At 50.5% G+C, this 14,853-nt stretch overlaps 1 protein-coding gene across 16 annotated transcripts in view; it reads left to right on the top strand.

The window, feature by feature from the left end:
• Positions 1 to 14,853, top strand: part of aplp2 (amyloid beta (A4) precursor-like protein 2) — a 140,709-nt gene that overhangs the window by 64,847 nt on the left and 61,009 nt on the right. For 14 of the 16 annotated variants that reach the window (XM_071360284.1, XM_071360294.1, XM_071360282.1 and 11 more), the window contains exons 5-7: positions 1,900 to 2,117; positions 2,718 to 2,917; positions 8,004 to 8,171. In XM_071360284.1, coding sequence (XP_071216385.1) covers positions 1,900 to 2,117; positions 2,718 to 2,917; positions 8,004 to 8,171 — 586 coding nt within the window. The remainder of the gene's footprint in view (positions 1 to 1,899; positions 2,118 to 2,717; positions 2,918 to 8,003; positions 8,172 to 14,853) is intronic. The other 2 variants (XM_071360298.1, XM_071360297.1) reach the window with 1 other exon arrangement.

The raw sequence follows: 14,853 nt of genomic DNA, 5'->3' as shown, positions 1-14,853 counted from the left end.
GGACTCTACACGGTTTCTGTTTTCAGAGTCTCTCCTCCCATGCTGTTACTGTCTCCCCCTCCCTCCTGTCTGTCTCCCCCTCCCTCCTGTCTGTCTCCCCCTCCCTCCTGTCTGTCTCCCCCTCCCTCCTGTCTGTCTCCCCCTCCCTCCTGTCTGTCTCCCCCTCCCTCCTGTCTGTCCCTCCCTCCTGTCTGTCCCTCCTGTCTGTCCCTCCCTCCCTCCTGTCTGTCCCTCCCTCCTGTCTGTCCCTCCCTCCTGTCTGTCCCTCCCTCCTGTCTGTCCCTCCCCTCCTGTCTGTCTCCCCCTCCCTCCTGTCTGTCCCTCCCCTCCTGTCTGTCCCTCCCCCTCCTGTCTGTCCCCCCCCCCCCTCCCTCCGTCTGTCCCTCCCCTCCTGTCTGTCCCTCCGTCCTGTCTGTCCCTCCCCTCCTGTCTGTCCCTCCCTCCTGTCTGTCCCTCCCCTCCTGTCTGTCCCTCCCTCCTGTCTGTCCCTCCCTCCTGTCTGTCCCTCCCCTCCTGTCTGTCCCTCCCCTCCTGTCTGTCCCTCCCTCCTGTCTGTCCCTCCCCTCCTGTCTGTCTCCCCCTCCCTCCTGTCTGTCCCTCCCCTCCTGTCTGTCCCTCCCCTCCTGTCCCTCCCTCCTGTCTGTCCCTCCCTCCTGTCTGTCCCTCCCTCCTGTCTGTCTCCCCCTCCTGTCTGTCTGAGTGTTTCCCAGTGTGATCAGAGTCTCTCCTCCCTCCTGTCTGTCCCTCCCTCCTGTCTGTCCCTCCCCTCCTGTCTCCCCCTCCCCTCCTGTCTGTCTGAGTGTTTCCCAGTGTGATCAGAGTCTCTCCCCCCTCCTGTCTGTCTCCCCCTCCTGTCTGTCTTCCCCTTCCCTCCTGTCTGTCTCCCCCTCCTGTCTGTCTTCCCCTTCCCTCCTGTCTGTCTCCCCCTCCTGTCTGTCTCCCCCTCCCCTCCTGTCTGTCTGAGTGTTTCCCAGTGTGATCAGAGTGTATTTGTAGAGCTGATCTCTAACCAGACTAGTGGTGGAAACCATTTAGTCCAGACTATCTTGGAGCCTGCTGGGCCAGCAGTTAGGATAGCAACACACACCTGCCCTGCTTGGCTCCTAGCCTCTTGGAGCCTGCTGGGCCAGCAGTTAGGATAGCAACACACACCTGCCCTGCTTGGCTCCTAGCCTCTTGGAGCCTGCTGGGCCAGCAGTTAGGATAGCAACACACACCTGCCCTGCTTGGCTCCTAGCCTCTTGGAGCCTGCTGGGCCAGCAGTTAGGATAGCAACACACCTGCCCTGCTTGGCTCCTAGCCCTGTGTACTTGCTGATTTCTGAGGCCACTGTCTTGTCCCTGTACGGCGGCCTGGATACAGTCTAGATTGTTCTGAGCTTTTTTTTTCATTAATTGACCAATCAGATCAGCTCTTCTGCCAATAATTGGGAATTGATCAGAATTGGGCGTCCTGTGTAGACACAGCCTCACTAGGCCCTAGTTGGACCCAGCCTCGCCGGGCCCAGCCTCGTTGGACCCAGTCCTAGTTAGACCCAGCCTCACTAGACCCGAGTTAGGCCCTCTACAGCCTATAGACTTATGAGGCATTCCCCTCAGTCTGTTTCTTGTCAGTATTACATGTGTGTAGTGTTTCACTCTCTCCATCCCTTTCTCCCCTCTCCATCCCTTTCTCCCCTCTCCATCCCTTTCTCCCCTCTCCATCCCTTTCTCCCCTCTCCATCCCTTTCTCCCCTCTCCACCCCTCTCCTCTCTCTCCTCTCCATCCCTCTCCCCTCTCTCCTCTCCATCCCTCTCCTCTCTCTCCTCTCCATCCCTCTCCTCTCTCTCCTCTCCATCCCTCTCCTCTCTCTCCTCTCCATCCCTCTCTCCTCTCTCCTCTCCCCTCTCCTCTCCTCAGGCCTGTTCCAAGGGGACCATGGTCCTTCACAGCTATGGCATGTTACTGCCCTGTGGCATTGATAAGTTCCATGGTACAGAGTATGTATGCTGCCCCTCCCCTGGGGAACCCTCCCTGCCCGCCATGCCCTCCCAGGAGGAGGAAGAGGAAGATGAAGAGGAGGACGAAGAGGTGGAGGAGACAACACTGGACCAGGATGATCCTGTAGAGAAGGAGAGGTGTGTGTGTTTCCTACCTTGATTAGGATATACAGTAGTATGTGGACACCCCTTCAAATGAGTGGATTCCGCTATTTCAGCCACACGTGTTGCTGACAGGTGTATAAAATTGAGCACACAGCCATGCATTCTCCATAGACAAACATTGGAAGTAGAATGGCCCGTACTGAAGAGCTCAGTGACTTCCAACGTGTCACCGTCATAGGATGCCACATTTTCTTCCCTGCTAGAGCTGCCCCGGTCAACTGTAAGTGTTGTTATTGTGTAAACGTCTAGGAGCAACAACGGCTCAGCCGAGAAGTGGTAGGCCACACGAGCTCACAGAACATTACCGCCGAGTGCTGAAGCACATAAAAATCATCTGTCCTCGGTTGCAATATTCAGTGGAGGCTGTTTTAGCAGCAAATGGGAGGGGACCAACTCCATATTAATGCCCATGATTTTGGAATGAGATGTTTGACGAGCAGGTGTCCACATACTTTTGGTAATGTAGTGTACATATCCCAGACCATCTGGAGGTGTTGGTGCCATGACTTTGACCTGACACATCGATTCCATGTATTCTACTATTTAAAAAATCTCTCTCCCCCTCTCTCTCAGCGAGGCCCCAGCTGATGAGCAGCCCACCACTCAGAAAGAGGAGGAGCCATTGGATGAGGAAGATGAAGATGAGGAAGAGTACCACTATGTGTATGAAGATGAGGAGGCCGACAGAGAGGAAGATGAGGAGGAGGAGAAGAAAGAGAGGGATAGTGTTCCAGAGAGCCAGGATGAAGACAAGACCCTGACAGAGGTCAAAGGTTCGTACTCTTTGTCTTTTATTCTCTTTCATTCTTTCTTTTCCACCTTTTAGAACGTCGGCAACAGACCCGCTGGCAGAACCGGCCTGCGAATGATTTTTGTTGTTTGTTTTTAGTAAAATATATACACTACCGTTCAAAAGTTTGGCGGTCACTTAGAAAAACAACTTCTTTTTTTTTTGTCCATTTGAAATAACAGTGTGTCAGCTGGTACATTGTTAATGTTGTAAATGACTATTGTAGCTGGAAACGGCAGATTTTTTATGGAATATCTACATAGGTGTACAGAGGCCCATTTATCAGCAACCATCTTCTGTGTTCCAATCGCACGTTGTGGTAGCTAATCCAAGTTCATCATTTTAAAAGGCCAATTGATCATTAGAAAACCCTTTTACAATTATGTTAGCACAGCTGAAAACTGTTGTCCTGATTTAAAAAAGCAATAAAACTGGCCTTCTTTAGACTAGTTGAGTATCTGGAGCATCAGCATGTGTGGGTTTGTTTACAGGTTCAAAATGGTCAGAATCAAAGACCTTTCTTCTGAAACTCGTCAGTCTATTCTTGTTCTGAGAAATGAAGGCTATTCCAAGCGAGAAATTGCCTAGAAACTGAAGATCTCGTACTACTCCCTTCACAGGACAGAGCAAACTGGCTCTAACCAGAGTAGAAAGAGGAGTGGGAAGCCCCGGTGCACAACTGAGCAAGAGGACAGGTACATTAGTCTAGTTTGAGAAATAGACGCCTCACAAGTCCTCAACTGACAGCTTCATTAAATAGTACCTGCAAAACACCAGTCTCAACGTCAACAGTGAAGAGGCGACTCCGGGATGCTGGCCTTCTAGGCAGAGTTCCAAAGAAAAAGCCATATCTCAGACTGGCCAATAAAAATAAAAGATTAAGATGGGCAACAGAACACAGACACTGGACAGAGGAAGATTGGGGGGAAAAGTGTCATGGACAGACGAATCTAAGTTTGAGGTGTTCGGATCATAAAGAAGAACATTCGTGAGACGCAGAAAAAATGAGAAGATGGTGGAGGAGTGTACCATCTGTGAAGCCTGGTGGAGGCAATGTGATGGTCTGGGGGTGCTTTGGTGGTTGACGCCATCTGTCAAGCATGGTGGAGGCAATGTGATGGTCTGGGGGTGTGTTGGTGGTGGTAAAGTGGGAGATTTGAACAGGGTAAAAGGGATCTTGAAGAAGGAAGGCTATCACTCCATTTTGCAACGCCATGTCATACCTGTGGACGGTGCTTAATTGGAGCCAATTTCCTCCTACAACAGGACAATAACCCAAAGCACAGCGCCAAACTATGCAAGAACTATTTATGGAAGAAGCAGTCAGCTGGTATTCTGTCTATAATGGAGTGGCCAGCACAGTCACCGGATCTCAACCCTATTGAGCTGTTGTGGGAGCAGCTTGACCGTGTGGTACGTAAGAAGTGCCCATCAATCCAACTTGTGGGAGGTGAACTGGCTTCAGATTGACAACTAGAAGGCCAAAGGTCTGCAAGGCTGTAACTGCTACAAATGGAGAATTCTTTGACGAAAGCAAAGTCATTATTTATAACCTTGTCAACGTCTTGACTATATTTCCTATTCATATTGCAACTCATTTGATGTTTGTTTTCGTGGAAAACAAGGACATTTCTAAGTGACCCCAAACTTTTGAATGGTAGTGTGTGTGTGTATATATATATTTTATATACAGTGAGCTCCAAAATTGGGACAGTGACAATTTCTTGTTGTTTTGGCTCTATACTCCAGCACTTGATTTGAAATTATACAATGACTATGAGATTAATGCAGACTGCCAGCTTTAATTTGAGGTTATTTTCATCCATATCAGGTGAAACGTTTAGAAATTACAGCACTTTTTGTACATAGTCCACCAACCATTTTAGGAGACCAAAAGTATTGGGACAAATTCCCTTACATGTGTATTAAAGTAGTTAAAAGTTTAGTATTTGGTCCTATATTCATAGCACGCAATGACAACATCCAGCATGTGATTCTACAAACTTGTTGGATGCATTTGCTGTTTGTTTTGGTTGTTTCAGATTATTTTGTGCCCAATAGAAATGAATGGTAAATAATGTATTGTGTCATTTGAGTCACTTTTATTATAAATCAGAATAGAATATGTTTGTAAACACTTCTACATTAATGTGGATGCTACCATGATTACAGATAATCCTGAATGAATCCTGGATAATGATAAGTGAGAAAGTTAGACACACAAATATCATACCCCCAAGACATGCTAACTTCTCACCATGACAATAACAGGGGAGGTTAGCATTTTATATCATACCCCCAAGACATGCTAACCTCTCACCATTACAATAACAGGAGAGGTTAGCATTTTATATCATACCCCCAAGACATGCTAACCTCTCACCATTACAATAACAGGGGAGGTTAGCATTTTATATCATACCCCCAAGACATGCTAACCTCTCACCATTACAATAACAGGGGAGGTTAGCATTTTATATCATACCCCCAAGACATGCTAACCTCTCACCATTACAATAACAGGGGTGGTTAGCATTTTATATCATACCCCCAAGACATGCTAACCTCTCATCATTACAATAACAGGGGTGGTTAGCATTTCATATCATACCCCCCAAGACATGCTAACCTCTCACCATTACAATAACAGGGGAGGTTAGCATTTTATATCATACCTCCAAGACATGCTAACCTCTCACCATTACAATAACAGGGGAGATTAGCATTTTATATCATACCCCCAAGACATGCTAACCTCTCATCATTACAATAACAGGGGAGGTTAGCATTTTATATCATACCCCCAAGACAAGCTAACCACTCACCACTACAATAACAGGGGAGGTTAGCATTTTTGGGGGGTATGATATTTGTATTATAATTTGTACACTGCAAATTCACCACAACTGAGCCCAAAAAGAGATTCTATTACAAAATGCATTCCTTACATTGACACACGATCATGTCTTTTTTTTAATGGTCATATCCAGTGCATTCAGTAAGTATTCAGACCCCTTGACTTTTGTTACGTTAGTCTTTTTCTAAAATGGATTAAATAAATAAAAATCCCTCATCAATTTACACACAATGCCCCATAGTGACATCACAATGCCCCATAGTGACATCACAATGCCCCATAGTGACATCACAATGCCCCATAGTGACAAAGCGAAAACAGGTTTTTAGAAATGTTTACAAATTACTTACATTTATATTTTAAAGCTGGCAGGCTGCACTTTGACCTCATTGTCATTGTATCATTTCAAATCTAAAGTTCTGGAGTACAGAAACAAAACGTGTCACTGTCCCAATACTTTTGGAGCTCACTGAAAATACAACAAAAGTATGTGGACACCTTCTGGTCAAACATCTCATTCCAAAATCATGGGCATTAATATGGAGTTGGTTCCCCCTTTGCTGCTATAACAGCCTCCACTCTTCTTGGAAGGCTTTCCACTAGATGTTGGAACATTGCTGCTATAACAGCCTCCACTCTTCTGGGAAGGCCTTCCACTAGATGTTGGAACATTGCTGTGGGGACTTGCTTCCTTTCAGCCACAAAAGCATTCGTGAGGTCGGGCACTGATGTTGGGTGATTAGGCCTGGCTCGCAGTCGGCGTTCCAATTCATCCCAAAGGTGTTCAATGGGGTTGAGGTCAGGGCTCTGTGCAGGCCAGTCAAGTTCTTCCACACTGATCTCAACACACCATTTCAGTATAGAGGTCACTTTGTGCACAGGGGGCATTGTCATGTTGAAACTGGAAAGGGCCTTCCCCAAACTGTTGGCACAGAATCATCTAGAAGGTTTCCCTTCACTGGAACTAAGGGGCCCGAACAATGATAAACAGCCCCAGACCATTATTCCTCCTGCACCAAACTTTACAGTTGGCACTATGCATCAGGGCAGGTAGTGTTCTCCTGGCATCCGCCAAACCCAGATTCGTCCGTCGGGCTGCCAGATGGTGAAGCGTGATTCATCACTCCAGAGAACGCGTTTCCACTGCTCCAGAGTCCAATGGCAGCGACTTTTACACCACTCCAGTCGAAGCTTAGCAATGCACATGGTGATCTTAGGCTTGTGTGCGGCTGCTCGGCCATGGAAACTCATTTCATGAAGCTCCCGACGAACAGTTCTTGTGCTGACGTTGCTTCCAGAGGCAGTTTGGAACTCAGTAGTGAGTGGTGCAGGACAGACAATTTTTACGCACTTCGGCACTCGCTTGTCCCATTCTTCAGAGCTTGTGTGGCCGACCACTTCGTGGCTGAGCCGTTGTTGCTCCTAGACGTTTCCACTTCACAATAACAGCACTTACAGTTGACTGGGGCAGCTCTAGCAGGGCAGAAATTTGATCAACTGACTTGTTGGAAAGGTGCCTATGCCGGTGCCATGTTGAAAGTCACTGAGCTCATCAGTCAGTAATGCCATTCTACTGCCAATGTTTGTCTATGGAGATTGCATGGCTGTGTGCTCGATTTTATACAGCTGTCAGCAACGGGTTTGTCTGAAATGGCCAAATCCATTACTTCGAAGGGGTGTCCACATACTTTTGTATATATACTGTATTTGCATAAAAATAGATTTGTGATCGTGTGTCAATATGTATGAAATTATTATTGTTTTTGAAATGCAATCTCTTTTTTGGCATTAGTTGTTTTCAATTTGCAGTGTAGAAATGTATAATTGTGTGTCTGCTCTGACAAAAATTAGCCTTCAGGCTAAATCTAGTGGTCCGACCATGTTTTCAGAATGTCGGCATGATGTGTAGAACAAAACGCGTTCTCCACTTTCTCAAACATTACTTTTTTGAAGTTCACAATGTTGACATCCTGTATCATGTTATGAACCATAACGATTATTACAACCTTAACCCTGTAGTAGCTATCATGATGGTCATGGGTGGGAACGTTGAAATGCTACATCATGTAGGACATTGCTGGAGGACACTTCCTGCTTCAGTAGGTTCCCACAGTGGTTCTAAATCATTGAGGGTAGATGTGAGTGCTGCCCCCCCCCCTCCCTTGTGGGTGGATGTTCTAACAGCTGACCCCTGACCTATCCCTGACCCCAGCGGTGTGTACCCTGGAGGCAGAGACCGGCCCCTGCCGTGCCTCCATGGCCCGCTGGCACTTCGATATGACAACCAGGAAGTGCGTCCGCTTCGTGTACGGGGGCTGCGCTGGAAACCGCAACAACTTTGACTCTGAGGATTACTGCATGGCCGTGTGCAAACGCCTTAGTAAGTCGGGCTCACAGCGAGCCGCGCCAAACCGGCCGGCCAAACCACCACACCACCAGCCCTACACCAAACCACCACACCACCAGCCCTACACCAAACCACCACACCACCAGCCCTACACCAAACCACCACACCACCAGCCCTACACCAAACCACCACACCACCAGCCCTACACCACACCAACCACCACACCACCAGCCCTACACCACACCACCAGCACCTACCAGCCCTACCACCACACCACCAGCCCTACACCACACAGCCCTACACCAAACCACCACACCACCAGCCCTACACCAAACCACCACACCACCAGCCCTACACCACACCACCAGCACCTACCAGCCCAACCACCACACCACCAGCCCTACACCAGACCACCACACCACCAGCCCCACACCAAACCACCACACCACCAGCCCCACACCACCACACCACCAGCCCCACACCACCACACCACCAGCCCTACACCAAACCACCACACCACCAGCCCTACACCACACCACCACACCACCAGCCCTACACCACACCACCAGCCCTACACCACACCACCAGCCCTACACCACACCACCACACCACCAGCCCTACACCACACCACCACACCACCAGCCCTACACCAAACCACCACACCACCAGCCCTACACCAAACCACCACACCACCAGCCCTACACCAAACCACCACACCACCAGCCCTACACCAAACCACCACACCACCAGCCCTACACCACACCACCACACCACCAGCCCTACACCAAACCACCACACCACCAGCCCTACACCAAACCACCACACCACCAGCCCTACACCAAACCACCACACCACCAGCCCTACACCACACCACCAGCCCTACACCACACCACCAGCCCTACACCACACCACCAGCCCTACACCAAACCACCACACTACCAGCCCTACACCACCGGCCCTACACCAAACCACCACACCACCAGCCCTACACCACACCACCAGCCCTACGCCAAACCACCACACCACCAACCCTACACCAAACCACCAGCCCTACACCAGACCACCAGCCCTACACCAAACCACCACACCACCAAACCACCACACCACCAGCCCTACACCACACCACCGGCCCTACACCAAACCACCACACCACCAGCCCTACACCACACCACCAGCCCTACACCACACCACCACACCACCAGCCCTACGCCAAACCACCACACCACCAGCCCTACACCAAACCACCAGCCCTACACCAAACCACCAGCCCTACACCAAACCACCACACCACCAAACCACCACACCACCAGCCCTACACCACACCACCAGCCCTACACCAAACCACCACACCACCAGCCCTACACCACACCACCAGCCCTACACCACACCACCAGCCCTACACCACACCACCAGCCCTACACCACACCACCAGCCCTACACCACACCACCACACCACCAGCCCTACGCCAAACCACCACACCACCAGCTTTACGCCAAACCACCACACCACCAGCCCTACACCAAACCACCACACCACCAGCCCTACACCAAACCACCACACCACCAGCCCTACACCAAACCACCACACCACCAGCCCTACACCAAACCACCACACCACCAGCCCTACACCAAACCACCACACCACCAGCCCTACACCAAACCACCACACCACCAGCCCTACGCCAAACCACCACACCACCAGCCCTACACCACACCACCAGCCCTACACCACACCACCAGCCCTACGCCAAACCACCACACCACCAGCCCTACACCAAACCACCACACCACCAGCCCTACACCACACCACCAGCCCTACACCACACCACCAGCCCTACACCACACCACCACACAACCAGCACTACGCCAAACCACCACACCACCAGCCCTACGCCAAACCACCAGCCCTACACCAAACCACCACACCACCAAACCACCACACCACCAGCCCTACACCACACCACCAGCCCTACACCAAACCACCACACCACCAGCCCTACACCACACCACCAGCCCTACACCACACCACCACACCACCAGCCCTACACCACACCACCAGCCCTACGCCAAACCACCACACCACCAGCCCTACGCCAAACCACCACACCACCAGCCCTACGCCAAACCACCACACCACCAGCCCTACGCCAAACCACCACACCACCAGCCCTACGCCAAACCACCACACCACCAGCCCTACGCCAAACCACCACACCACCAGCCCTACGCCAAACCACCACACCACCAGCCCTACACCAAACCACCACACCACCAGCCCTACACCAAACCACCACACCACCAGCCCTACACCAAACCACCACACCACCAGCCCTACACCAAACCACCACACCACCAGCCCTACACCAAACCACCACACCACCAGCCCTACACCACACCACCACACCACCAGCCCTACACCACACCACCACACCACCAGCCCTACACCACACCACCAGCCCTACACCAAACCACCACACCACCAGCCCTACACCAAACCACCACACCACCAGCCCTACACCAAACCACCACACCACCAGCCCTACACCAAACCACCACACCACCAGCCCTACACCAAACCACCACACCACCAGCCCTACACCAAACCACCACACCACCAGCCCTACTACTACACTACTACACCACTACACTACTACACCACTACACTACTACACCACTACACCACTACTACTACACCACTACACCACTACTACTACACCACTACTACACCACTACACCACTACTACACCACTATACCACTACACCACTACTACACCACTACTACACCACTACTACACCACTACTACACTACTACACCACTACTACACTACTACACCACTACTACACTACTACACCACTACTACACTACTACACCACTACTACACCACTACACCACTACTACACCACTACACCACTACACTACTACACTGCTACTACACCACTACACTACACCACTACTACACTACTACACCACTACACTACCACACCACCACTATCTCTCTGTCGTGTCATTTACAGTTCTGTTTCTCCTACCCCAGTCTCTTTCGTTCTCTGTTTCTGCTACCCCAGTCTCTACTGTTCTGCTACCCCAGTCTCTACTGTTTCTGCTACCCCCAGTCTCTACTGTTCTCTGTTTCTGCTACCCCAGTCTCTACTGTTCTCTGTTTCTGCTACCCCAGTCTCTACTGTTCTGTTCTGCTACCCCAGTCTCTACCGTTCTCTGTTTCTGCTACCCCAGTCTCTACCGTTCTCTGTTTCTGCTACCCCAGTCTCTACCGTTCTCTGTTTCTGCTACCCCAGTCTCTACTGTTCTCTGTTTCTGCTATCCCAGTCTCTACTGTTCTGTTTCTGCTATCCCAGTCTCTACTGTTCTGTTTCTGCTACCCCAGTCTCTACCGTTCTCTGTTTCTGCTACCCCAGTCTCTACCGTTCTCTGTTTCTGCTACCCCAGTCTCTACCGTTCTCTGTTTCTGCTACCCCAGTCTCTACCGTTCTCTGTTTCTGCTACCCCAGTCTCTACTGTTCTGTTTCTGCTACCCCAGTCTCTACTGTTCTCTGTTTCTGCTACCCCAGTCTCTACTGTTCTGTTCTGCTACCCCAGTCTCTATCGTTCTCTGTTTCTGCTACCCCAGTCTCTACCGTTCTGCTACCCCAGTCTCTACTGTTCTGTTTCTGCTACCCCAGTCTCTATCGTTCTCTGTTTCTGCTACCCCAGTCTCTACTGTTCTGTTTCTGCTACCCCAGTCTCTACCGTTCTCTGTTTCTGCTACCCCAGTCTCTACCGTTCTCTGTTTCTGCTATCCCAGTCTCTACGGTTCTGCTACCCCAGTCTCTACGGTTCTTCTACCCCAGTCTCTACTGTTCTGCTACCCCAGTCTCTACTGTTCTGCTACCCCAGTCTCTACTGTTCTGTTTCTGCTACCCCAGTCTCTATCGTTCTCTGTTTCTGCTACCCCAGTCTCTACCGTTCTGCTACCCCAGTCTCTACTGTTCTGTTTCTGCTACCCCAGTCTCTATCGTTCTCTGTTTCTGCTACCCCAGTCTCTACTGTTCTGTTTCTGCTACCCCAGTCTCTACCGTTCTCTGTTTCTGCTACCCCAGTCTCTACGGTTCTGCTACCCCAGTCTCTACTGTTCTGCTATCCCAGTCTCTACTGTTCTGTTACCCCAGTCTCTACTGTTCTGCCTTCCCAGTCTCTACTGTTTCTGCTACCCCAGTCTCTACTGTTCTCTGTTTCTGCTATCCCAGTCTCTACTGTTCTGCTATCCCAGTCTCTACTGTTCTGTTACCCCAGTCTCTACTGTTCTGCCTTCCCAGTCTCTACTGTTCTCTGTTTCTGCTACCCCAGTCTCTACTGTTCTCTGTTTCTGCTACCCCAGTCTCTACTGTTCTCTGTTTCTGCCTTCCCAGTCTCTACTGTTCTGCTATCCCAGTCTCTACTGTTCTGCTATCCCAGTCTCTACTGTTCTGCTATCCCAGTCTCTACTGTTCTGCTATCCCAGTCTCTACTGTTCTGCTATCCCAGTCTCTACTGTTCTTCTACCCCAGTCTCTACCGTTCTGTTTCTGCTACCCCAGTCTCTACTGTTCTCTGTTTCTGCTACCCCAGTCTCTACCGTTCTCTGTTTCTGCTACCCCAGTCTCTACTGTTCTGCTATCCCAGTCTCTACTGTTCTGTTTCTGCTACCCCAGTCTCTACTGTTCTGTTTCTGCTACCCCAGTCTCTACTGTTCTGCTACCCCAGTCTCTACCGTTCTGCTACCCCAGTCTCTACCGTTCTGCTACCCCAGTCTCTACCGTTCTGCTACCCCAGTCTCTACCGTTCTGCTACCCCAGTCTCTACCGTTCTGCTACCCCAGTCTCTACCGTTCTGCTACCCCAGTCTCTACCGTTCTGCTACCCCAGTCTCTACCGTTCTGCTACCCCAGTCTCTACCGTTCTGCTACCCCAGTCTCTACCGTTCTGCTACCCCAGTCTCTACCGTTCTGCTACCCCAGTCTCTACCGTTCTCTGTTTCTGCTACCCCAGTCTCTACCGTTCTGCTACCCCAGTCTCTACCGTTCTGCTACCCCAGTCTCTACCGTTCTGCTACCCCAGTCTCTACCGTTCTCTGTTTCTGCTATCCCAGTCTCTACCGTTCTCTGTTTCTGCTACCCCAGTCTCTATCGTTCTGTTTCTGCTACCCCAGTCTCTACCGTTCTGCTACCCCAGTCTCTACTGTTCTGCTACCCCAGTCTCTACTGTTCTGCTACCCCAGTCTCTACTGTTCTGCTACCCCAGTCTCTACTGTTCTGCTACCCCAGTCTCTACTGTTCTGCTACCCCAGTCTCTACTGTTCTGCTACCCCAGTCTCTACTGTTCTGCTACCCCAGTCTCTACCGTTCTCTGTTTCTGCTACCCCAGTCTCTACCGTTCTTCTACCCCAGTCTCTACCGTTCTGCTACCCCAGTCTCTACCGTTCTGCTACCCCAGTCTCTACCGTTCTGCTACCCCAGTCTCTACTGTTCTGCTACCCCAGTCTCTACCGTTCTCTGTTTCTGCTACCCCAGTCTCTACCGTTCTGCTACCCCAGTCTCTATCGTTCTGCTACCCCAGTCTCTACCGTTCTGCTACCCCAGTCTCTACCGTTCTGCTACCCCAGTCTCTACCGTTCTGCTACCCCAGTCTCTACCGTTCTGCTACCCCAGTCTCTACCGTTTTGCTACCCCAGTCTCTACCGTTCTGCTACCCCAGTCTCTACCGTTCTGCTACCCCAGTCTCTACCGTTCTGCTACCCCAGTCTCTACCGTTCTGCTACCCCAGTCTCTACCGTTCTGCTACCCCAGTCTCTACCGTTCTGCTACCCCATTCTCTACCGTTCTCTGTTTCTGCTACCCCAGTCTCTACCGCTCTCTGTTTCTGCTACCCCAGTCTCTACCGTTCTCTGTTTCTGCTACCCCAGTCTCTACCGTTCTGTTTCTGCTACCCCAGTCTCTACTGTTCTGTTACCCCAGTCTCTACCGTTCTGTTTCTGCTACCCTAGTCTCTACTGCTGTGACCACATCAGGATAGGTAGATGGTAACAGAGTTTCCCAGACTCTCTCCTGAGAACACAGAGCTGGTTCTGCACTAGCGCAGCCTGATTCAAATGATCGAGTCATCAGACCTTTGATTAGTGGAATCGGCTGTGTGTGTGGACGTTTGGTGTCCCCAGGACCAGGATTAAACACTGAACGATATAGTGACTGGTAACCAGACCTCCCTGACTAACCAGTTCCATACACAGCCTTCTCTGTCATACTCCACAGCTCTCACCGTGTCCCTTACAGACAGACAGGCAGACAGACCATCAGTCACACATCCGTACTGGGATATCTACTCTTTCAATCTTCAACCTGTCTGTCTGCTTGTCTCTCAAACACACTTTTCTGGTCTGTGTCTGTCTGACTCTCTCGGCCTGTCTCTCTGTGTGTGTGTGTGTGTGTGTGTGTGTGTCTCTCCACCTAGCGCTGTAGCATCAACTGAAAGGAAGAATACAGAAACTGGATCAATGTTTTCAAGCTCATCCTCAGATCAAATATGTTATAAGGACATGTGGACATTGTTAAACTCTTCCTCTTCCTCAGTAAAGACACAACAGAATAGAGCCCAACCCAGGCTTTACCCTACAGTCACCTTAGTTTCAGCCTGTCAGAACATCCTCACTACTAGCAGGATGCTTGTCTCTCCTATCATGTAGC

This window comes from Salvelinus alpinus, chromosome 22 (genome assembly GCF_045679555.1).
Source record: "Salvelinus alpinus chromosome 22, SLU_Salpinus.1, whole genome shotgun sequence".
Classification (NCBI taxonomy): domain Eukaryota; kingdom Metazoa; phylum Chordata; class Actinopteri; order Salmoniformes; family Salmonidae; genus Salvelinus; species Salvelinus alpinus.
Note: the sequence above shows the minus strand (reverse complement) of the source record. Positions and strands in the feature narration are given on the sequence as shown.